A 26,626-nucleotide genomic window follows, 5' to 3' on the forward strand; every position below is an offset into this window, starting at 1 on the left:
TTATTAAATTTTTATTATGGGAAATGTACGTTAAACGAAACAAAAATTTTAAGTTGCCCGTAACTCTAAGTTCAGTTAATTAATAATTAATTAATAGTGTGAAATATGGGCTTGTTATTTGGTAACTCGAACAATTCAGTAAAAAGACTGCAATTTTAACAAATGTACATGTTTATAGATATTTTGCTCATACTTGTACAGAATTCTGAGCAGTTACAATGTTTGCGACATCTGTAACAGTTTGTATGTAATCATGGGAAAAACTAGATAACGTGTCAATTCCATCCAGCAGCTCCCTGCCCTCTTTCAGACATTGTACGTATATAATGTATTTTTAAGGTAAAAAACTACTTGTAATTGAAAATTTATTTGCAATAAACTACTTTGTCAAGAGTAACAAATGTTATCAGCACATGTTCCTATAGCAGAGATGCTTCTAAAATTGTAGGTTGGTGACACAAGGAGTGTTAAATATTTACAAATGCAATTTTTCATAACCAGTGTTCTTAAATATGGCACTGCATAGTAAAAAACAAAAGAATCCCATTTCTTGTTACTAGAACTCCATGATTAAACATAATAAACCAAAAGTAGTCATGAAAATTTTCTCAAGAATTCAAATTAATACATTTGTATTATAATCCCTTCATTATTTGAATTTTAAAAAAAATAGGTGGCTGAATTTTGAGAGTTTAGTTGGAATAACATTTTTTAACTTCTATCCCAAGAAATGTCAATATGCCATTTCTCACCAGGTGACTGAATTTCTAAAGAAAAACTAGTGTTGCAGACAATTTTGTCAAGACTGCTTGTGACTAATCAAAAAAACAGAACTTGAAGCAATGTTAATTAGAGATTTTTATTATGCATACATGAACATTGTTTTAATCTACAAATAAAAATACATCAATATTTTAATACTAGTATTTATTGGAGTAATTTTTTTGTAAATGTTTGGTCATAAATTTAAAAATGTTGGCAGTAGACAAGGAAGGCAGTGTGATGGTAAATTATTTGTTCATGAGACATTTAAAAATTTATCTTAGTCTAATTGTGAAAACTTTTATCATACATTATATTAATGTGACCCAGTATCTGAGCAAGTTTATTGTTACGGCACTGGTTTTATGATTCACATTCAATAAAACTTGATGTGCATGTAAAGCAGCAGTGACTTTTTCACACAGATAAACAGTAATTTTTATGCATTTTATTAAAAATACATAAATGACATTTTTCTAAAATTTTAGTTAGGAACAAGTTTTTTATTTTACAAAATTTCATGTTATCTTAACTGATATTTTAGTTGTAATATATTTGTCAGACTTCAATAGAGCGATCATGTGACGTTACTCATGACTTATAACAGTATGTTATTTTTTTTTTTACCTGACAATTATTGTTAAGGCTTTGATTACAATGATGGAGGTGAAAAAAAACGCTTTATAAAATGATTGAAGTTTGACTTTAATCAATGAAATGATAGTTTTGTTATTAAAACAGCAATTTCTCAATAAAACATTATTTGTTATTATTGAATAGTTTCTGTGGTAACTCAGTCATATTTATAATCTGTTTTTTGCCAACAAACACACCAAGTGATCCTGTTTTGACAGAAATTTAGCTTTCTAATAACAATTGTACACTGTATATGATATCTGACGTTATTGTACATGTGATCACTAAATTTTAACAGTGATTTTTATGGTAATACAGTAACCATGGCTATCTATGCATAAATCTGCATATTCAAGGGGGCATTTGGCCAGCTCAGACATTTCTGTCGCATGATCTTCATTTCAGTTTGTCTGGGGGGGGGGTTCAAATTTTCACTAAATCTCGTTATGGCTGATGCAAAGGGGTGTAATGTTACATGAAGTTATCTCAACCATGTTTCCAGTTCATATTGGCCTGGCTCAGTGAACTATAGTGATTCTTGCAACAATGTAAATGATAGTTGAGCTTACCAATTTATAATGCAGACTATGAAAACATTATTTCTGAGTTTAAAACACTTTAAATTTTTGATAACATGAGCATGTGCCTGATATGAGTGTTTGACTGTACGGTGTTACAAAACAAAAGATTTTTTCTGGACTATGCAGTGCTGACTATATGGAACCTACTTAATACTGGAGCTCTTTTTATGTTGCAGAAAAAACAAACACTTTATAACATAAATGCAATTGTTGATAAGACAAAAAGAAAGAAATATAACATTTTTTTTTAAATTAATAACGGCAGTTATTGCACACTTGTGAAATGATACATGTAAATCCTAGTTTGTTTGCAAATGAGATGGTCAAGCACATGATCTGAAGTTTGACAGGAGCCAAACTAATCAGTACCAGTTGATCTTCTTGTGGTTTCCAGCAGTGACGGGTCATTCACCTTTACCAAGTCCATCAGTGTACATCACTGCATTGTATCACACTTCAAACACCAAATAAACTTCTTAAATCATTCAGTGTTAGCTTTTTATTGCTGGCACGGTCACTGGAAAAAAAAGTATTAATCTATAAACACATGTGTATGAAGTGAGGTACATGTAACGAGTTTGGTATGTCTGTTCGTTTGTCTGTGTAAACAAAAATCTCAAATCTGTGATCAAATTTAGTAAATAGATAATAAGCAAACATTAGTTTTGGAGGCATGTCAATGCATAATAAGCAAAATCTCAAAAATGCCTGAGCGGATTTTGATGAAATTTTGTACACAGGTACCTTCGGTAATGTGCAGACATGATTAGTTTTAGGGCAATATCTATGCATATTAAGTAGGTAATTTGCATATTATCTCATTTCAGTCTGTATTAAGCATGATCTCAAAAACTTCAGTTAGGATTTTGATGAAATTTTGTACACAGGTACCTTCGGTAATGTGCAGACATGATTAGTTTTAGGGCAATATCTATGCATATTAAGTAGGTAATTTGCATATTATCTCATTTCAGTCTGTATTAAGCATGATCTCAAAAACTTCAGTTAGGATTTTGATGAAATTTTGTACACAGGTACCTTCGGTAATGTGCAGACATGATTAGTTTTAGGGCAATATCTATGCATATTAAGTAGGTAATTTGCATATTATCTCATTTCAGTCTGTATTAAGCATGATCTCAAAAACTTCAGTTAGGATTTTGATGAAATTTTGTACACAGGTAATTTCGGTAATGTGCAGACATGATTAGTTTTAGGGCAATATCTATGCATATTAAGTAGGTAATTTGCATATTATCTCATTTCAGTCTGTGTATTAAGCATGATCTCAAAAACTTCAGTTAGGATTTTGATGAAATTTTGTACACAGGTACCTTCGGCAATGTGCAGACATGATTAGTTTTAGGGCAATATATATGCATATTAAGTAGGTAATTTGCATATTATCTCATTTCAGTCTGTGTATTAAGCATGATCTCAAAAACTTCAGTTAGAATTTTGATCAAATTTGCTGTTTATTGGTGCCTGACATCTGCTAGCTGATCTCTTAACCTTTGATGTCATTGTTCTTTCACGTACTGTTGGGAATTTTCATTTGCTAGATAAGTTTTATAAAACAACAATGAATGCATATTTTGTATTTACATAGGAGCTTTGCAGAGTTTTAACTTTGATTCACCCATTTATTTTGACTATTCATAAATGCTTTCATCATGCAATGTGTTAAGGTCTATGAATACATGCAATACAACACAATGTACATACCATAATATTCTTATCTAGCATGTGAATAGGTGAACTTAAACTCATGACAAAACAATTACAGATACCCAAATATCTTCCCTGAATTTAAATCCACCAGATATCAAAAAAATATTCTAAAGTGTGCATAAAGGCAGTATTGGCAACGAACTAGTAGAAGTCTGTTCAGTGATATGATTCTATGCCACATTAAGAAATGAAAAAAATTTAACATTAGAACAAGTACAAATGCGCTCCTAACAAATACAGGGACAGCTTTTATGGAATGCTAAATTCTATTATTTTCTGTGCCTGAAGTATAATCTTAACTATCACAACTACACCTTAGCAACATGTTACCATGGCAACACATAACCACATTGATTACTTACCCAGATAGAACATTTGTGGCAAGATTCGTTTTCTTCTTCTGCAGTTCAAGTATTTTCTCCTCCACTGTGTTCTTGCAAACAAATTTATGAATGAAAACTTCCTTTTCCTGTCCAACTCGGTATATTCTATCACAGGCTTGCTGTTCTAAAGCAGGATTCCTGGTATAAAACAAAGCACCAAGCTTAACAATTAATATGACTGAGCTTGTATCATATGGTTGACATTCAACATGTCACCGCCATACTGCTTTGTACACCAAAACAACATTGCCATCTAATTTCTGACTACATTGCTATGCACATCTTGAAACCAAATACAGACATTCCATTCTCAATATGGTTATTGCTTGAATTTTGATGGACAGTCTTGTTCATTCTGAAAGGTAATTTAAAAGTTACCCGTTCCAAGACTACAGAAACTCATTTCTCAGAATGAGATTTTGATTGACCAATCACGTCATGGAATCCATCATGAATTCCATGAAACTGTTGATTGGCCAATCACATCATGGAATCCATCATGAATTGCATACGACTGTTGATTGACCAATCACAACATGGAATCCATCATGAATTCCTTATGACTGATAATTGACCAATCACAACATGGAATCCATCATGAATTCCATATAACTGTTGATTGACCAATCACAACATGGAATCCATCATGAATTCTATATAACTGTTGATTGACCAATCACAACATGGAATCCATCATGAATTCCTTATGACTGACCAATCACATCATGGAATCCATCGTGAATTCCATATGACTGTTGATTGACCAATCACAACATGGAATCCATCATGAATTCCATACAACTGTTGATTGACCAATCACAACATGGAATCCATCATGAATTCCATTTGACTGTTGATTGACCAATCACATCATGGAATCCATCATGGAATCCATCATGAATTCCATTTGACTGCTGATTGACCAATCACATCATGGAATCGATCATAAATTCCATATAGCTGTTGATTGACCAATCACATCATGGAATCCATTGTGAATTCCATATGACTGTTGATTGACCAATCACAACATGGAATCCATCATGAATTCCATACAACTGTTGATTGACCAATCACAACATGGAATCCATCATGAATTCCTTATGACTGATAATTGACCAATCACAACATGGAATCCATCATGAATTCCTTATGACTGTTGATTGACCAATCACATCATGGAATCGATCATAAATTCCATATAACTGTTGATTGACCAATCACAACATGGAATCCATCATGAATTCCATATGACTGTTGATTGACCAATCACATCATGGAATCGATCATAAATTCCATATAACTGTTGATTGACCATTCACATCATGGAATCCATCATAAATATCATATGACTGTTGATTGACCAATCACAACATGGAATCCATCATAAATTCCATATGACTGTTGATTGACCAATCACATCATGGAATCGATCATAAATTCCATATAACTGTTGATTGACCATTCACATCATGGAATCCATCATAAATATCATACAACTGTTGATTGACCAATCACATCATGGAATCCATCATGAATTCCATATGACTGTTGAGTGACCAATCACAACATGGAATCCATCATAAATTCCATATGACTGTTGATTGACCAATCACATCATGGAATCGATCATAAATTCCATATAACTGTTGATTGACCATTCACATCATGGAATCCATCATAAATATCATGACTGTTGATTGACCAATCACAACATGGAATCCATCATGAATTCCTTATGACTGATAATTGACCAATCACAACATGGAATCCATCATAAATTCCATATGACTGTTGATTGACCAATCACATCATGGAATCGATCATAAATTCCATATAACTGTTGATTGACCATTCACATCATGGAATCCATCATAAATATCATATGACTGTTGATTGACCAATCACATCATGGAATCCATCATGAATTCCATATGACTGTTGAGTGACCAATCACAACATGGAATCCATCATAAATTCCATATGACTGTTGATTGACCAATCACATCATGGAATCGATCATAAATTCCATATAACTGTTGATTGACCATTCACATCATGGAATCCATCATAAATATCATATGACTGTTGATTGACCAATCACAACATGGAATCCATCATGAATTCCTTATGACTGATAATTGACCAATCACAACATGGAATCCATCATAAATTCCATATGACTGTTGATTGACCAATCACATCATGGAATCGATCATAAATTCCATATAACTGTTGATTGACCATTCACATCATGGAATCCATCATAAATATCATATGACTGTTGATTGACCAATCACATCATGGAATCCATCATGAATTCCATATGACTGTTGATTGACCAATCACGTCATGGAATCCATCATGAATTCCAAACAAATGATAATTGACCAATCACAACATGGAATCTATCATGAATTCCATACAACTGTTGATTGACCAATCACAACATGGAATCCATCATGAATTCCTTATGACTGATAATTGACCAATCACAACATGGAATCCATCATAAATTCCATATGACTGTTGATTGACCAATCACATCATGGAATCGATCATAAATTCCATATAACTGTTGATTGACCATTCACATCATGGAATCCATCATAAATATCATATGACTGTTGATTGACCAATCACTTCATGGAATCCATCATGAATTCCATATGACTGTTGATTGACCAATCACAACATGGAATCCATCATGAATTCCATACAACTGTTGATTGACCAATCACAACATGGAATCCATCATGAATTCCTTATGACTGATAATTGACCAATCACAACATGGAATCCATCATAAATTCCATATGACTGTTGATTGACCAATCACAACATGGAATCCATCATGAATTCCATATGTCTTAATTGAATAATGGAATCTAGATGTGGTTCATAGTTATTTCTGCTTACCAATGCATGTCAAGTAGGAATAGATGATTTCCTCCTATCAGATTCAAACCAACACCACCGGCTCGCAGGGAAACCAACATTACTTCTGGACCTTTGGGATTCTTATTGAAGTTTTCTACAGATTCAGATCTAGCTTTTGGAGTTACATTTCCCTGAATTACACAGTATTTGAAACCATTTTCTTTGAGATGATGTACCATGATGTCCAGCATCTTGGTCCACTGTGACACAATCACAGTCTTCATTGGCTTACCAGCAGGTGACTTGGCACGGATATCTTTAAGTCCATCCATAACTTTCTTAACCTGAAATGTTCCAAAATTGATTAAAACTATGCACATGGACTTGGGATGCCAGTTTACATCTCACGGTATCCCAACAGAGTTTTCTTGAAGAAGCCCTAATTCTAGGGCGAAACGCTGGAATAAATATCACAGAACTGACCAGGTGTATTGTTGTGAAAATCTTTGTGCTATTTGCATATTATCAACCCGCAATACTAGCTACTGGGGATCGTCTGATCTATTATTGTTGAGTATTATATTTACCAATAAGTAACAGAGGATGTTGCGACCCTGTACTGCCCGAGTGCATATTTTGCGGTATTCTCATACATCATTTTACTTGTAGTAATAATTTAATGAAAGATCCTATCTTTTATAAAATGTTTTGCTAACATTGACATTCAGTGAGAGATTCTATTTCTATCATGTGCTACCCCCGCTACATCACTTCAGTGTCCAATGTAAAGAATAAATAAATGTCGGAGACAGTTTACCCCAAATTAGGTAAAATTCAAATGTTTGAATCAGTGCTGATATGTTTTTGAATGAACGCAAATATGGCTTTTTACGGAGTACTGAATTCAATTGTTTAATATTCAAAATTATCACATGCATATTAAACTCATTTTATCTTCTAAAGCAATATCTTCAATAGAGGCATATGAAAACCAAAATGTGTTGCTAAGATAAAATTTCAATGCTAACATTGCGTTTATTTATTAAACCATGTGCTTTCTGAATTTTCATGTTTATTCATCATACCAGGGTATCGGTTCATGTATTGTAGAATAATTTATTTTCACTAATTTTGCTTAAGGGATGATTCAGTGAAAATAAAATCAAACAAATAAGTATTTTTTTCGTCAAAAATCAGTGAAAATAAGCTCCATACAAACAAAATAAAAAGATGACAAACAAGCATTTCAAGCATAATTCTTTCAAGAAAATGACTGATTAATGATTACGTTAATAATCTGTATTGTAACGAAAGAACAATAGTCCCAGGAATATGTAATCTAGTTATTATTATGCAAATCAGCCACCATGTTTGGGTATTTAGCTGGGGAAGGACACTGGGACTATTTTAAAGAAAAGTTTTATTTCTAATAAGCTGTAGCGTCTACAAGTAATTTACACACAAATGGGGGGGGGGGGGGTTAAAACATAAACAATACCGTAGATGAACATACCTTTGTACTCATAGCACTAACTTCAAATAACAAAGATTTGTCTTTAACAATTCCAGATGAAATCTCACTATCGATTGGTTTGCTCTCATCAACACACAAGTCTTTCATTTGGTCTACTAGTGACAAGTCAACACCATCACTATAACACGACTCTATATCCACAGCCTGAAAGTCAATAAAAACTCTGTTGTTAACTGTTTAACATTTTCATCACCAGACTTTCTTGGTCAAATTTGTCTGCCCTTTTTTCTTATATTCTTCCATATTTCTGGAAATGAACACTAATTTTGGAACCAACAAGCAAAATTTGAGTCAATTTTTACTCAAAAAATTTGTCTATTTTGTTCCAATCTTCTGAAGGAAATTACAGACTACAAATGGGACTATTTCGTGAATTTGTGATGAAAGGAGGGAACTAGTGGTGAGAAGGTTAAACTCCACTATTTTACACGCTAAAATGGTGGTTCAATATTTTGCACATTTTAACGCACTTAACAGCTTGAAAAACTGTATGGTAAAAATGACAGACTATTAACATTTCAGTATTGAAGTGATATACTGACTAAACCTTCAAATGATTTGTATGCACCATCACTACCATGGCTCGGCCTTCCATTTCAGTTCATAGCACTCACCCAATACCACATCAATATCACTTGGTTTGCATTTCCAAATAAGAAATTAAATTATTTTGGCAGTTTTTTCACCTGTAAATGGATCCTTACCTCTTTCAGAAGACTGAGATGACCACAACATTGCCTCAGTCTCAGCAACCACACCAGTACATGAGCCATATTCTGTGTTCCAGGCTTTGCATTAGGCATTATAATCTTAATACCGGTAGTATCACCGCCATCAGTCTTTGTAAATGGGTTGCTATTGCTGTTTTGGAGGGTACTTCCACTTTCTCCAACAGCACCAAGTTTTACTGCACCTTCAGCATCATGTTGTTTTAAATAACTGACAAAATTTGATCTAGAGAAAAAAGAAAATTCAGTTAATGCCAGAAATTTTTGAAGAACACTTTTAGAGGTGGTTGTTGAATTAAAGAGACTGAAGCAAAAAGTCATCAGCATTGAATCTGATCACAAACTAAATCCCAAAGAATCAATCGCTTAATTTTTATGGCGAGGAATTTTCACGATTTAATGGCATTCATGAATACAAAAATCTCCAACACTTGTAAGACCCAGAAACATTTTCACTTCTACAAAATTTAATGACTTTCACTTACTCACAAAATTTGCTACAATGTGTCTCTCGCGAAAATAAAGCGGTTTTAAGAAGTGTGTCTGTGTGAGTCAGGAGATCCGTCTACAACACAATAGTGACTCCGTGGTGCGTTATTTACAATATTTCTAAATTTCAAAAGAGTTGAATGAGAGTTTCTAAAGTCGTTGTTGTGGACAACAGTTTATCATTGCGTGTACTCCTCATGGATACTTACTGTGATTGTTTGAATAACGCATCATACACTTCTCTTTCACCAGGACCAAGTTCAACTTCATGAGTCTGACTTTCCTTGTCAGGTAATGAAACCTATGAAGAATAATAATAACATTGATTATCTCAATCTTTAGAAAGTTGTGGTTGTTTTTCACACTGATCCTAACCTGTGTGCAAATTTATTAAATTATGATAAAGTTTCTTAAACATTTCTACTGCTTTTTTGAATCAACAAGATACTAGAATTATTTAGTTATGATATTGATAAAAAATTACAAATGCAGAAACGTAGTACCCGGTACTGTAGAATACTTGGAATTAATTTTCACTATTTTCGCTGAAAGAATGATTCAGTGAAAATAAAAATCAAGCGAATACTGATATACCCTCTTTCCTATATTTTACATTGAACTCGTCAAAAATCAGTGAAAATAATTCTTTTCAGCGAAAATGAATTCCAGCTAAAATAAAGTATTTTACAGTAATACAATACATAGTATGATGTATACTGTGAATATTTTTCTTTCTAAAAATTATTTAGTTTTGTTGAAAGTAAAAGACTAACAGTGATAGTAAATTAGTTTGTTATCTATTTATAAGCAGGTTTTCTGTATTTACAAAACTTGGCACATTAATAGACAATAACTTAGCACCATGAATTTGAAAAAACCATACTTCCATAATTCTGCCCACAGCACTTCCCGAAATCCTTTTAATACAAGTTCTTTTGACCATTACACACCCATAATTTACGCAAATGCTCGTGTTACTTAAAGAGCAAGTACTACCGCAAGTAATGTAAGAATGACTTACCAAAGGTTTTCCAGTTTTCCCTTTGTCTTCTTTAGTTCTTCTGAGTAGCAAACTTTTCACAATGGTATTCAGCCTTGCTGATCCAGCAGCTGTATAAGAGTGAACATCTGTATGTTAGTTTTGTGGTACTTTTCAATGTCATTGTCGATAGAAAAAAATTTGAATGAATTCAGGATTTAACCTCACATGTCTGAAGAGCCTAAATTTTTGTGAATTGTGATTTTTACAAAACAATATTGTAAACATGGTATCCTTGTTCCCACAACAACTATTTGGGCTTAGATTAGGCCTTCAATCAGAACTTGTGTTTTTGATTTGGGCTTATAGTAACAATAGTAATGACTTACTTCCTTTATTTTCTACCCATCTTTTCCAAACTTGCAATTCATCAAATGGAGAACATCTAAGAAACCTAACATAATATATAAACATGTATCAATTCATAGGTGTCAACATGCTGGTGTGGTAGTGTGTGATAGTTGATTGAAATGTGCTAGTGTGTGATAGTTGATTGAAATGTGCTAGTGTGTGCTGACTGATTTAAATGTGCTGGTTGATTGTGCTAGTGTATGCTGGTTGATTTAATTGTGCTAGTTTGTGCGGCTGATCTGATTTGTGCTCGTGTGTGCAGGTTGATTGAAAGTTTGTCAAATGATTGAAATATGCTAGTTTCTGTTACCATACTTCCCCGAGTACAAGCCCCTCCCCTAGTATAAGCCCACCCCTCTGTTTTTAGACATTTAACAAGTTGAGGGCATCCCCGAGTATAGGCCCAGGGTGTTTTTACCGGGCGTCAACGACATTTATTAAAATATGCATGTAAAAAGTGTATTTCATTGCATAATACATGTAATCGTGACTGGTATGGTAGTTTGGTTCCTACTTTTACGAGAGAACTCGCATTAATTTCAGAGTGCATGGCCGGCGAACGTATGGAACATGGTTCGCACCTTTTCTATTCTGTTAATTACTCACGATGAATCCCGATGTTGCAATACTGAAGTAATCCATATTGCTTTTGAATAGTAGTTTTAGAAACGTCAAAAATGTGATCGTCAAGTCGTGAAACCTGGTCATTGAACATAGTTTTACTTTTCCGAATAATCGTGTCCATTGAGACCTTCGTGAATGCACAGTCCCACTGTGGTGAATGGGATGAGAACGAGCAAACTATTCTTCGACATGACTTGTTGGCGACCTGAAAAGTTTAAATACTTCCCCCACCCTCAGTTTACCTTTCTAAAATTGCGAACCAACAGCTTTAGGGGAAAAAAATCACTGTTTTTTGTCGAAATCAGATCGCATTTTAACATCGCAGTAATTCACTTCCGCATTGCATTGAAAAAAATACTTCGTCAATAATCGGAAAACTTCGTCTGTACGACACAGCATTTTGATCGATTAACGAAAGACGTGACCTGTTAGGTCAAAGGAAGTTGTTCAGGTCAAATCATGATGAAAAACACCATGGCGGAAATTGCTTTGTATCGAGAGTTTGCGTACGATCAAAAACATTCCACAACGAAAATAATGATAAAGATCTTGCCTTAGACAGTTTCCCCACAGACCCTACCCATTTTTGCACCGTAAATTCAGACGGTATGTAAATTGTATTGTAATAAAATGTGTGTATTTTTATGAACATATTTGTTTCTTCATTGTAAAAAGTGTCATGGAAATCAAAAAGACATAATATTTCTCCGAGACCGGCGCTGTGAACTAAAAATGTAATTTGGATAATTTTTCAATGTTGGGAAGATGGTATAAGCCCACCCTCTAATTTTCCCGATTTTACATGTTCAGGCCCCTGGGCTTATATACTCGGGGAAGTACGGTAGTTGAAAATTGAATTGAAATGTGTGATTAGTGTATGTAGGTTGATTGACATAGTTGACAAATGCTTGCAGTATTCATTCTTAAGAACAAAATGCATGAAAGATAATATTAATGCTTGTGCCATACCTGAGCAATGAGTACATATCCGACAGCTGATTCTGTATAGGGGTACCAGTAACAGCCCATCGACTACGAGCTCTCAAACGACACACAGCCTTTGCCATTTGACTTTTATGATTCTTTATAGTGTGTGCTTCATCCAAGATAATTCTTTCCCATGCAATTTTTAACAATGTAGTGTTATCACTTAGTTTTTCACTTAACTTGAGTCCATCCTATAAAAGACAAAAATCAATTGTTTTGAAATAGAAATGTGCAAAAATAAACAAATTGCCATCCTCAATTGGGTCTCGACATGTAAAACCAACTTGCATCTCAAAAGTGTTAACACTTTGGCATCAAATGTATTAACTAGTAGTAATAATGTTGAACCCAACATGTGCAAGAGTAAGCTACAAATCTTACATACTATCAAAGATTTATAAATGAGGGTATAAATGCAAGGGTGTGACATGTTAAGAAGGTTTCACTTAAATTGCAAGAAACCTACATTTCTAAGAATTTTAATTCAAATTAGTGAGTTTTTGGTAGTGTCCTTGATTATTCGTAAAGTAATTTTTCCAAGCACAAAATGCATTCTGAGACACTATTGGTTAGAACTACGTCCAATTAACAAAATGGGAATCCAAAGGTTCTTGTAAGATCTTTGTTATACATGGTTATGAATTTTGCATAACCTTATTTTATCTTATAAATCCTTGTTACTATATATTGTGGATTTGAATCATGGTCGCACAACAGACAAAACATTACACTATCATAATCACAATGTAATAAATTTATAATGTCTAACCTCAACTTTGGTATCAGCCTTATCTTCTTTAGAAACAGGAACCTCTTTACCAATTATATTGTAAGTGGTGAAAATGATATCATAGCTTGCCAACCTGTGTAACAAAGTATGTGTTAGTGAAAGATACAACACTCACAGCAAGCACATTGTATCCCAGCTTGTATGTGTTCATACCCACACTAAATTGGCAATTTTGAATTTGTGATGTCCCTCTTCTCAGTTGACCCTTTGACAATAATGTTTGTTGAGTAAATATGGCAAATATTATTGACTGTTTCAGACATTCACTGAACTCAATTGTGAATATTCAATTTTTCTGAATTTAATTATAACCTTTTCAGCATTAGACTGTCTCGCCCAAATTTTTTGGAATTTTTTTTTCTTATATTCTTTAATATTTTTAGTAATGAATCCTAATTTTTATGCCAACAAACAAAAATTGGGTCTATTTTCAGTTTTTACTAACAAAATTTGGCTATTTTTGTCCAAATCTTCTGAGGGAAAGTGCAGACTATAAGCAGGGATAAAGATGCACTCCCTGAGACTATTCATATGGCTTTATTGGGGTATATATGTATTATACCAGTATGTGACATATTTAAGTAATGAATTGGGGGGAATATTCAAGCATTCGCTTATTCAAAATACCAGTAGAGCTGAATCTCTGTCAACTATTACAAAGTGTTGGATAATGATATTAAAACAAACAATAAAATAGGAAATTGAACTGGTTGCCATGATTTGGACACACTGAGAATTAGTAACAGAGCAACCAGATAACTCAAAACTCAGCAATTCTATTTCAGAGTAAACTAAATGCAGGTGATATATACTCACTTTTTTACATTTTTTTCTCTATTCTGTCCATGATACACATACATTTTTAGTTTACCAGCAGTACATCGATTCTCTGCCTCCTTTTTCCATTGATGCATTAGGGATGCAGGGCATATTACTAAAGTACACAACGATTTCATGAATCCACTATCTATAGACAAATTAATTATGTTGATTTTATTCATTATCTGCTTTTTATTGCAAATCATATGCAGGTTCACTGGATAGTGTCACTGAATCACACTTTGCAGCCAGTCGGTCTATAATCATTTGTTTATATAGGTACAGTTCAACTTATTGCTATGTTTAAAACATACCTTTGTCTTCGACAACTTCATCATGCACTGTAACTTGACCCATAGCTTCTCTTTGTTTCAATACAAACGAGATCATAGTTAACGTCTTACCAAGACCCATATCATCAGCTGAGATAAAAACAAACAATCCATTATAAGCTGTGCGTCAGAGATTCAACATTGATCTAGACGTAATACATAATGCTGTTCTCTTCACATCAGCCAGGGAGTGAAACCTACCTAATATGCCACCACATGGGTGTTGTCCTTCTCTCCACCTCAGCCAGGCTAACGCACGTTTCTGGTGAGTCATCAATGGTACTGTTAATCCCTTTGGGTCATCTAACTCTGTGTCAGGAGAGGGACATGTCTCTAATGATCTGAAACAAACAATATTGTCACTACGAGACACAAGACATGACAACAACACCAGGCAAGTACTGTAAGCATCAGTAATATGTGATGTATACAGCGAGTTGTGTGTATAGTAATATAGTTGGAACATAAACATGTCAGAAATATGGATCCAGAAAATGATGCTTGATTATGATGATTTTTTTAACATTAAAATGATTGAGATCTTGTATATGATCGTCAAACAAGTACTTGTCTGTATTGAGAAATATTGCTCTGGAACAGCATTACATGTAATTAAAAGAAAATGGCCACCAGTCAGCCATTTTGAATACATCTATATCTATAACATGATGTAAAATGAATATATAAAATTTTAACATAATCAGTCAAAGCATATCAGAGATATGGCTCTAGAAGCGCATTAATTTAAACAAAATGGCCACCAGTCAGCCATTTTGAATCCGATCTGCAAAAATAAAATGACATGCATCGGGAACCCATAATCTCTAATGTATGTACCTTTTTTAGCACAAAAACGGCTGCCATTTGGCCATTATGAATCAGATAGTCAAACCAATATATCTATGTCATGATTAATAATAGATATATAAAATTTTAACATAATCAGTCAAAGCATGGCAGAGATATGGCACTAGAACTGCATTGATTAAAACAAAATGGCCGCCAGTCGGCCATTTTAAATTGATCTGAAAAATAAAATGATGTGCATCAAGGTCCCATAATGTCCAACGTATGTACCAAGTTTAAACAAAATCCATCCATAAATGCTTAGCTTTAGCACAAAAATGGCCACCATTGGTCATCTTTAATCAGATCGTGAAACAAATTGATGTGCATACCATATGTATAATATTATGTATGATGTATGTGTTAAGTTTGATTGTGATTGGTGTAGGCATGTCTAAGATGCAAGTCAAGACTACAAAATACTGCTACGAAAGCTTGTATTTTTTTTGATTCAGTCAAAAATGTTGTATCTCCAAAAGGCTCCAAATTATAAAATTCTTAGTGGCAAAAATATTTCACAGCTTTGTATTACCGGGGTAATTCTATTAGTTACACATGTGCTTATGTAAATAACAGGCGTTTGTGTGTAACACCAAACAAAAACATATTTTAAAGATCCAATATACACGTGTATAATAAATGTAATATTGAGTTTACAGTCCTTATCACTATTACAAATTAACAGATCATGAAATTTCTAGTTGTGAAAGTTTACAATACATCCTTTCCAATGTATCACTATGCATTGTTAGATGTGGTCATACCTGTGCAATTTGTCAATAGCATCTCTGGTTACCATAGTGATATCTCTCAGTCTTGCAGCTGTAATCCTACCTCCATACAAGGACTCCATTTGTGGATTTGCTAAATTAAAAATATTTAACGCAAATAATCTGTTAATAATTCAATAATCTGAGACTACTGTCCACTGTATCTGTAATAATTGTCTTTATTATAGCGTATCTACGGGGAGCTTCCTCTGGCATGTTCACTGATCAGTGACCATAAAAGGATGTAATTGTAACTATGTTTGTTTGACGTTGCGGTTGTTAATAATTAAAGTGTATTTTACAATCTACTGTAAAAGGGTTAATTATTCACTGGGTTTTAATTTTGCTTATTTTGCTGACTGGAAAATGTGCTAAATTAAAACCCAGTGAATATGTAAAATTTAGCATAGAACACATTATCTAAATGATAAAATCAGGAATTTAAAACCCACTGAATATGCCTGAAATGGTAAATCAACAAAATTTAAACCCAGCGAAAATTAGTCACTTTACAGTAAATACATCTGAGAATTGATGTGGGCTTTTGAAAAAGCTTGTGAAGTAAAGTGATAATGTTCTACCACATTTTTTAAAATAAAATTGTTTGCAGGTGTTTTCTGTGTAAGATGAGTAAAGTAGACGTTCGTGATCAAATACCAACCTGCATACTGATAGGGCATATACGATGGTGTGTACTGTGGACCAATCTCAGATTGCTTAATGGCGTACATATCCAAAGGACCAACATAATTCTTTGGAGCCATGTGTTGGGTAGAAACAGTACTTGCAGGCTGGAAACCACCAGCTAAAAAAGATAAAAATACAAACGTCATACATGATACACTGTTACATTCACCTTGTACATGGATGTCTTAAAATGGGCAATGAGAGAAATACATTTGTCAATTTCACATTCTGAAAAATATATTCAAATTATGAAAATGACTTCAATTGAAAAAACATGTTCTGATGAGATACCGTATTTGCTCTATTAGAAATGCATCTCTAATAGAAGTGCCCAAATTCAGAAAATGGATTTATTAAAATATTTTGACAGGTAGACACATCTCTTAAGCATTTATGTAAGCAAAGGTTTGCAGTACTGATAGAGCAAATAAAATAACTACAGTGGGATTTTTAATTGATGTCTGTTAGTTATATATAGTTTACATGTGAAAATTCTATATTCATCATTGTGTGGACCAACAGGCCTTATGCATCACACCTAAAGGTCACACATCCTGGTACTTTTTAAGGATTTACCTCTTACCTCAAATGAAAGGTCAACATCGAAAAAACCTAGGTTCATCATTGAATATTTTTGGACAATACCCAGAAATTACCAAGATGTGTGTCTTTAGTTGGTTAAATGTACATACAAGGCTTACTGTATGTTAATACTTCATGTGAAAAAGGAAATACTACAAAAAACTAGATTCCAGATTGCTATGCTATTCAGTGTGCTCAACAGAACAGGGGGAAGTTTCACAACTTAAATATAGATATATTTTTATGTTGTGTATATCTATTGAATTCCTAGACAAATCATACAAAAACATTTCTAGATACTAAGACGTTATATTTTACATACTGTAAAATACTTAATTTTCTCCGAAAAGACTTTTTGGGTGTTTTGTATGTTTTGTGATTTTGTTCACACTGAATCATTCCTTCAGCAAAAATATAGGGAAAATTAATTCCAAGCAAACAGAAAGTATTTTACAATACTCAATTGTGTGTGTATGTATGAATGAAAAATATATTCTTTTTATACTTTGCGCAATTTTCTTAAACTTTCAAAAGTAACGTGGGTGCACAAAATATAAAATCAACATGTTCAGAATAAACTGAAGCTTGAATAAAAAAATATCCATCGAAAACTGTATACACCTGCTAAGTGAATCAACACTGATTGACCCACACTCCACCCTAGTACACATGGTAGTGAAGCAACCTGGAAAGCAGAAACTCTACTATTGATTAAACACAACCTACTGACTACTTGCATGCCAATGAAATCAAATAAAAAAACACACCAAAAACGCTTGACTGTCGTGGCACAAAGCGTGCAGCCATTGGATTATGCTGACTCTGTGCAATGTTACGATGCTTGAAAGAAGAATTAGAACCTGAACCTGGGGCTGCTGTTGCATCACTTCGTAACTTCTGTAGTTCATCTTTATTTAGATTCAAGTTAGCAATCTTTGCTTCTAGTGATCGTATTTGACTGTATAGTTTTGCGCCTTTGTCTGGTAACATCTGCACATTCACAGATTTTACAATAGCCTGCAATAAAAATAATGACTTTTAAACTACATTTTCAGAAATATCTTTAAAATATACACTACGGTATATCAATTTAATTGTGGTGTGAGTGTGGTGTTTCTATAGACAATATATCCAAGCTGTAAATCATCTGAATTAAAGTTATTGAACCACAAGATACAATTCTTCATTTATGACAACCTTTTATCTTAACCTTTTCACTACCAGTTCCCTCTTTTCAATCTCAAATTTACAAAATAGTTGTTAGTAGTCTGCACTTTCCTTGGGATTGGGACAACAAAATATCTGTATATTGACCCACCTTCTGCTTCTTGAGTTGAGACATCAGAATTTGAGCGACCACGACATTAGACTCTTTAACAGGTAGAGATAAGAACTGAGATGATGGAGCTCCACTCTGTGGTACAGTTGACGTGTTGCTAATTGGCTTATTCGCATCTTCACTCAAGTTAACAGACATTGCACCTTGCTGTACATGAACTTGTTGGATGCCAGTACTTGACATTGACCCCACTTGCTCTGTATAATCAGTCCCTGCTTTTCCTGAATCCTTATTTACAGTTTGAGACTGACTTGGAAGAGAGTTTTCAGAGAACCTTCTTTCTAATGGCACAGCTGCTTCTCTTGGCATAATGGATGTTGATGCACTTCTATATTTTTGAAAAGAAGGACTACTCCACATTGGATCGTCATTTTTCTTTGCTGCTTGAGGTTTGTGAAATGTAGCACTTGATGGTTTAGTGGCTTTCACACTAGCAAAAGAAACATCAGTGATGAAACAGTCATCATCACTATCATCATCCTTGGAAGTAGGTCTTGTCGGTTTATTATTACCGGTAACCTGTGACGTGAGGACAGAAGCAGTATTCGGATCACTATTATGTCTCACTGCGACAGGATCTTTCTTTCTATTGATGAGACCAGTGTTATCTTTCAAAGCAGGAGCAGGAACAGGTTTCTTATGTAAAAAAAATAATACAATAGTCTCATTGTTAATTATGTTTGAAAAATTAGTACATTAATTAGTCTGGTTACCTTTCTGTTATTTGTTAGTCCTCTCCATAATAGTCTGGAGACGTTTTCAAGATTTTGCTCATTAAGGTAGGAATGCAGGTTTGTGGGCACTTGGGAGTGAAATTTTTTTTTTTGGTTTTTATTATCCAAACAGTCTTGGCTATAGACTGTTAAAATTTTGTAGAATTGTGAATAGTGGAACATACTCAAAAAACGATTTTAAAATATAGATAACAGGTGCAAACATTCTCTCTTTTGAATGCTTAGCAAGATTTAGCAAGGCTGTACATGAATAATAAAAATGAAACGTGGTGAAAAAAAGAAATGATGGGATCTCCATATTATGCACTATATTTAAATTTTAACAAAACGATAATACATTTAAATTTGGAACTGTTACAGCCATTTTAATTATGAGCATTAGCAAACTTTTTACTGAGTGAATTGTTATGCAAATTAGAAATTATCTCGGCTTCTTTTTAGTGTACATCCCAGAACTTTAAAAAAAAATAGCTCCTAGACGCTTTGACCTTTTGTTTTGAAATTTTCACAAATGATTGACAATGTATTTATCTTCAAAACGCCGTCGGGGCATTGTTTTTGGTTGAACAGTGTTACAACAATCGTAGAGACAACTAGCCTGGGTGTTAATTTATGCATAAACTTGAAGTAGTGAAATTTGGGCTGCTGCCCTGCAAAATTGAAGCTGGTAGACAGTTTTCAAGACGGCACTTTCTTCATAGTAAACAGATGTACCCGTAAACCAATTTTGACAGGAAACATAAGCATGGTTTAGGAGCTAATTTTTTTTAAATCACTTTTGACAAAAAAAGCAGATTTCTGTGCATATTTCAAACTACAGTGTCCATAAAAAATAATACTAACAATATTTTAAAATTCATACAATAAGCTTTCCGAAAACATAGTTTTGTGGACAAGGGAGGTCATTTTGGTTTCCTAATTAACTAATTAAAATACCTGTCAGGTAATTTGCATCTCTACCTTAACTATGTAAAGTTATTCTGTCATGAAAAATGCGGCAGTTGCACTTTCATTTCTTTAGCAACTATCAGTCGATGCAGCTCATGGTGAAACATACATTGTCATCCATTGTTTGGGAAATTAGCATATTCAAATTAGCAGCATGCTATATTTATCAACCAATCAACGTCGTGTTTATTTACTGACTGTGAAGATACAATGTAAGCAATATTTTGAGTTGAAGGACCAATAAAATAACAGGAAGGTAACCAGGCTAAATAAACCTGTTGCGTTAAAATTCCAAACCACAAACTGTAAGCAACAAGGACGGAATGCAATGACATTCTCTGAAGTGCTAAATTAGGTGTACTTCCCTGGTAAAAAAATATAATACAGAGTCTAAAATATCCCTGAAAATATTTGCAAGTGTAAATGACATTGGCTTACGAAATGCTACCATATGACATTTCTTATGTCTTTCCATGACCGAGTTGAAATTGCATACCAATAGTAACAAACTTGACATGTCAATATTCGATGTGCGTTGCGTTAACAGACAATTTCAAATGTCCATTTTAAAAGTTGCATCGTTGATTTTAAAAAAAGATACACACGAAGAAAAATGAAATTGAAGACTCACCTCACAAGGAGATATTTTTTGTTTTGGTTTAACGCAGTCATTTTCTTTGCTAATCGCATTCTGAAATGGACAAAATACAAAATAGTGAATAGCTCCATTAGAAATGTAACTCCAATAGAATGCCTATGAACCAAACATGTCATTTGCTGTATTTTGATCCATTAAAATAATTTTGCCCATGGGAACATCTCTGTGATGTATGCATGCACTGTGCCACATGAACTACTAATAGAACATATGAAATAAATACATGTACATTGTATACGTGAGAAAACAAACTTGTCTATTTCCTGAGAAAAACAAGCAACTTTCTATTCATACTTTTTCAACATTAACCCCTCGGTAATTCTTTGACTTTGGGGAACTGTTGTGTAGTGTTGTTCTTCATTCACATAGAACCTCTTTTTTTCTCCATTTATTCATTCAATGTCAACAAAATAGCAATTTTTACCAATTGTGCTAAAAAAATGGAATTTTCACGACTAAGCATAGAAGTTGTTGCTTCATTGATGAAACTATGGATTTAACTTTTTAAATGTTGGTACACATTTTGACATATTTTTTTTAATTTTTCTTTATTAATTTTAGACTACGAAGAGAATATATTAGTGTGAATATATTAGACCTGTAGTCTTGATCACATTTTTTTTTAAATCTGGAAAAAATGACAACTCTGGCATTCAAAGAATTAAAAAACCTGCAAATACATGCTTGAAAAGAGCAATGACTGTACCTGTTGGTTCACCACATAACCACACCATCCTTTGCCAGTTAGCCTACCTTGAGTGCATCTATAGTAACCCCTACATGTCAACAAATGAGATGTTTTACAGTAAAAAATACAGTTACATGTATATATGCCAATGTCAGTGGGAAATGTTATTTTCATCTTTACCCTTTAAAACTAATCCCATATGACAAATCAATCTGAGAAAGAACCGGTAAATGTGCTGTATGATTTGTGGATTTGAAGTAGAAATTACATGTATAGTTAATCAAATTATTAATTTTATCTACGTACATGATGTATGCATGAAATAACATTGTGAGTGTTTTCATAACATGCATACATGTACAAAATGTATGACAAAAAACACTGTTACATTGTACTGTTACACTTGGCCAGGACAAGTGGTCACATGACAAAGAGTGTGGTATAAATGCAACAACTAACAGTACACAATCTAACAGTATAATACAAACAATGACATATATTATTACTAATATGAATAGCTTTCCTTGGTCATCTTAGGTCATGAAATCAAGAATTTGTTCAAAGCTTGATAGAACACTATACTGTAGAATACTTTATTTTCGCTTGGAATTTATTTTCGCTACTTTCGCTGAAGGGATGATTCCGTGAAAATAAAATCCAGCGAATATACTTTTTTTCCTATATTTCACATTAATCTCATCAAAAATCAGTGAAAATAAATTCCAACCAAAAGGCCCAAAAAGCCTTTTCAGCGAAAATTAATTCCAGCGAAAATAAAGTATTCCACAGTATTTGATTACTTTACCTTGTTTCCCCAGCAAGTTTATGTTGTGATAATCCTTGTAATTCAACCATTTCGGAGGGATGTTGTAAGCAGTGAGAAACAGGAATGCTGGACAATAAGGACAAATTCAAAGTGAGAACGCAGTACTAGAAAAAACATGCAGCATTTGCTAAAAGTACTGTGAAAGGAAGGGGAGATATTAGGTAAAAAAAATAAGGATATTGATCCATACAGGAGTATATTGCAAAACAACATTTGGCCTGGCACATAGTAGCCCAATGACAGTGCCTGGCACATAGTAGCCCAATGACATTGTCTGGCACATAGTAGCCCAATGACATTGTCTGGCACATAGTAGCCCAATGACAGTGCCTGGCACAAAGTAGCCCAATGACAGTGCCTGGCACAAAGTAGCCCAATGACAGTGCCTGGCACATAGTAGCCCAATGACAGTGCCTGGCACATAGCAGCCCAATGACAGTGCCTGGCACATAGTAGCCCAATGACAGTGCCTGGCACATAGTAGCCCAATGACAGTGCCTGGCACATAGTAGCCCAATGACAGTCCCTGGAACATAGTAGCCCAATGACAGTGCCTGGCACATAGTAGCCCAATGACAGTGCCTGGCACATAGTAGCCCAATGACAGTGCCTGGCACATAGTAGCCCAATGACAGTGCCTGGCAAATAGTAGCCCAATGACAGTGCCTGGCACATAGTAGCCCAATGACAGTGCCCGGCACATAGTAGCCCAATGACAGTGCCCGGCACATAGTAGCCCAATGACAGTGCCCGGCACATAGTAGCCCAATGACAGTGCCCGGCACATAGTAGCCCGATGACAGTGCCCGGCACATAGTAGCCCAATGACAGTGCCCGGCACATAGTAGCCCAATGACAGTGCCCGGCACATAGTAGCCCAATGACAGTGCCCGGCACATAGTAGCCCAATGACAGTGCCTGGCACATAGTAGCCCAATGACAGTGCCTGGCACATAGTAGCCCAATGACAGTGCCCGGCACATAGTAGCCCAATGACAGTGCCTGGCACATAGTAGCCCAATGACAGTGCCTGGCACATAGTAGCCCAATGACAGTGCCTGGCACATAGTAGCCCAATGACAGTGCCTGGCACATAGTAGCCCAATGACAGTGCCTGGCACATAGTAGCCCAATGACAGTGCCTGGCACATAGTAGCCCAATGACAGTGCCTGGCACATAGTAGCCCAATGACAGTGCCTGGCACATAGTAGCCCAATGACAGTGCCCGGCACATAGTAGCCCAATGACAGTGCCTGGCACATAGTAGCCCAATGACAGTGCCTGGCACATAGTAGCCCAATGACAGTGCCTGGCACATAGTAGCCCAATGACAGTGCCTGGCACATAGTAGCCCAATGACAGTGCCTGGCACATAGTAGCCCAATGACAGTGCCTGGCACATAGTAGCCTAATGACATTGTCTGGCACATAGTAGCCCAATGACATTGTCTGGCACATGGTAGCCCAATGACAGTGCCTGGCACATAGTAGCCTAATGACAGTGCCTGGCACATAGTAGCCCAATGACAGTGCCTGGCACAAAGTAGCCCAATGACAGTGTCTGGCACATAGTAGCCCAATAACAGTGTCTGGCACATAGTAGCCCAATGACAGTGCCTGGCACATAGTAGCCCAATGACAGTGCCTGGCACAAAGTAGCCCAATGACAGTGTCTGGCACATAGTAGCCCAATAACAGTGTCTGGCACATAGTAGCCCAATGACAGTGCCTGGCACATAGTAGCTCAATGACACTGTACAGTGCTGTCACTTGATTACTATGGGCACAAATTACAATGAGTGACAAGAGCCCTGCCCATAATAAAAACTGATAGGTCATAGGCCCTTGTAAAACTGACTTAGCAGGATATTACATCTCTTTTTACTTGCACAGAATGAAACGTGTACTGCCAAGAATATCATCATACTGATTGTACAACCAAATACAAAGTTCCTGTGAACTTACTGTGCAGGTTTTATGAAGCCACATTGCTTATTTGCCCCATTGCCACCAATACCACAGATATAATAGCTTTTGCCTTTATTTGGTCCTTCTTTCACTCCAGTCTTCATGAAACATGGTTGACCTACACATAGGAGATGCAATAAACAATTTAGCAGGGGTACATTGTACACTAGTGTTACAATAATAAACCATGTCTGGGTATGGAAAGTGATAAACAGTGTGATGCTGTGTGGGTGACCTGTCATTATGTCAGGTACATACTAAATGTTTAATTATTCACTGAGCAGATGCAACATCAAATCCACTAAAATTAATTAAACCAAATAAATGTTCACCACAGTATTCATATGGTGATATAAGTTGCTGTATAATGGGTCTTTTGTAGGCGGGCCTTGTGTATGGGTCAGTCTGCGCATGCTAGTTCCCATGGTAATGTACTGAAATCATTGAGACAGCCAATCAATGATGACACAGAATTCTGTGCCAATTACGTAGATACAGAGAGATTCACAAGACTATTCTTGAGCGTAAGTGAACAATTAGTGAACCCTCACCCTCCAAATATAGCATCAGTCGATTGGGAAACCCCACCCCACCCCCAAAAGCATATTTTTGTGGTGCAAACCCCCGATCCCAAGCAACAGGAGAAACCCATATAAAATTCCAAATTGTGTTCAGTTATGATAGTTGATATTTAACGTAATCTTGTGTAGTGCACTGCTCCTACCTCAGATCCCAGCCCAGTTTTCATGTTCCTTTTGTAACCCCCCAATGCCCCATATAGATAACTATAGGTGTTCCGAGGAGGTTCATATTTTAACTAGTAATTAAATTGTGGAGCGCTCAAAGGGTAAGGTTAGTGTTATGGGTGCATAAGGACATGTTTCCAGGTGATCAGAATTCCAATTGACTGGTGCATAAATGTGTCTTTAATGTTCAAAAAATCCCCGAAAAAACATAAATTCAAATATCCCTATTGTCCGACTAAGAGCCTAATTAATCTGTCTCCCGATTCGTAGAAATATTAAACCCGGTTTGAAGTTATTAGTTTTTGCATAAACCCACGGTTACCAAAACAATATTAATTTAAATTGTAGGGTCTATGGTTGCTGTGGCCATAGAACTAAAACAATTTTAGCTTCATGATGTGACCATGGATTCTGGAGACAAAATTTTGCTATGACTTCCAAGTGCATTCGCAAGGCCACAGTTCATAAGTGTTGTGGCTCAGCTTTAGGTTGCACAGAACGACAGTAAATCCTTATTTTCCATAACATCAAGATAAATATAACCGCAAACTTACCATGCCCATCACACAGAATTCTTTCCATCGTGTAAGCTTAGATCAAAGCGCAGCCGTGATACAGAAACTATGATCAAAGTAAAAATGATGTACAGTCACTTGCTTTACAAATCACGCTTCAGATAGATTTAAATTTGGAACGCAATATGTGCGCATGAGCAGTCGAATCGGCCAATTAAATTACACGATCATAACGAGGCTGGAGAAACATTCAAAATGGCAGCCTGCTGCTATATCTGAATGATTTTGGTCACGGTCACGTCTTGAATCTATTTTTTGACGACACCCTTCCTAATATAAAACAGCGACAATGAATGACACTCCGAAAAAACTAAACGATTGCTGGAGAGATGAGATGCGAATGACGTCTCTTTATTCACCGTTCCGAGCAAGCAGAGAGGTCAATCCCCAGGACTGGGACAATAAACAGCAGTTTTGGTTCGAAGTCGCCATCGACAGCTGCAGGGAACAAAAAGAAGTATGTTTTGATTGCAACGAAATTTGTGAACGTTTCAGAATGAAAGAAAGGAGACCACTTGGACTACCCACAGTACTTAAAGAAATGTTGAGGTATGTCAAGAATTCATATAAACAATTACATTTGTAATTGTAA

At 35.1% G+C, this 26,626-nt stretch overlaps 2 protein-coding genes across 2 annotated transcripts in view; one reads left to right on the forward strand and one right to left on the reverse strand.

Annotated features, from left to right (window-relative positions):
• Positions 1–834: 834 nt before the first annotated feature.
• Positions 835–26,207, reverse strand: LOC100368002 (transcription termination factor 2-like). The gene is made up of 22 exons (XM_085504651.1): positions 26,014–26,207; positions 24,711–24,831; positions 22,724–22,810; positions 21,937–22,006; positions 21,204–21,263; positions 18,870–19,526; positions 18,418–18,568; positions 16,944–17,087; positions 16,277–16,376; positions 14,868–15,007; positions 14,649–14,756; positions 14,332–14,482; positions 13,495–13,588; positions 12,708–12,916; positions 11,093–11,157; positions 10,746–10,834; positions 9,934–10,025; positions 9,212–9,461; positions 8,487–8,651; positions 7,013–7,317; positions 4,073–4,231; positions 835–2,496 (listed from the first exon to the last, which is right to left on the reverse strand). The coding sequence occupies exons 1-22, from the start codon at positions 26,039–26,041 to the stop codon at positions 2,436–2,438; spliced, it is 3,306 nt and encodes a 1,101-aa protein (XP_085360777.1). The 5' UTR covers positions 26,042–26,207; the 3' UTR covers positions 835–2,435.
• LOC102803920 (charged multivesicular body protein 7-like) overlaps positions 26,182–26,626 on the forward strand; it is a 28,450-nt gene continuing 28,005 nt past the window's right edge. Inside the window, exon 1 of the mRNA XM_085504437.1 lies at positions 26,182–26,583. Coding sequence (XP_085360563.1) covers positions 26,324–26,583 — 260 coding nt within the window. The 5' untranslated portion in view covers positions 26,182–26,323. The remainder of the gene's footprint in view (positions 26,584–26,626) is intronic.

The sequence above is a fragment of the Saccoglossus kowalevskii genome, chromosome 10 (genome assembly GCF_978046115.1).
Source record: "Saccoglossus kowalevskii chromosome 10, keSacKowa6.1, whole genome shotgun sequence".
Lineage (NCBI taxonomy): Eukaryota > Metazoa > Hemichordata > Enteropneusta > Harrimaniidae > Saccoglossus > Saccoglossus kowalevskii.

Bases quoted from the DNA above. Each gene is read 5' to 3' on its own strand.
- LOC100368002 (XM_085504651.1), bottom strand. From the start codon at position 26,041: ATGGAAAGAATTCTGTGTGATGGGCATG. The intron at 12,917-13,494 runs GTTAGACATTAT...TGTCTTTTATAG, and splicing joins AGGCTGATACCAAAGTTGAG to GATGGACTCAAGTTAAGTGA. The intron at 4,232-7,012 runs GTAAGCAGAAAT...GTTTTATACCAG, and splicing joins TTCCTACTTGACATGCATTG to GAATCCTGCTTTAGAACAGC.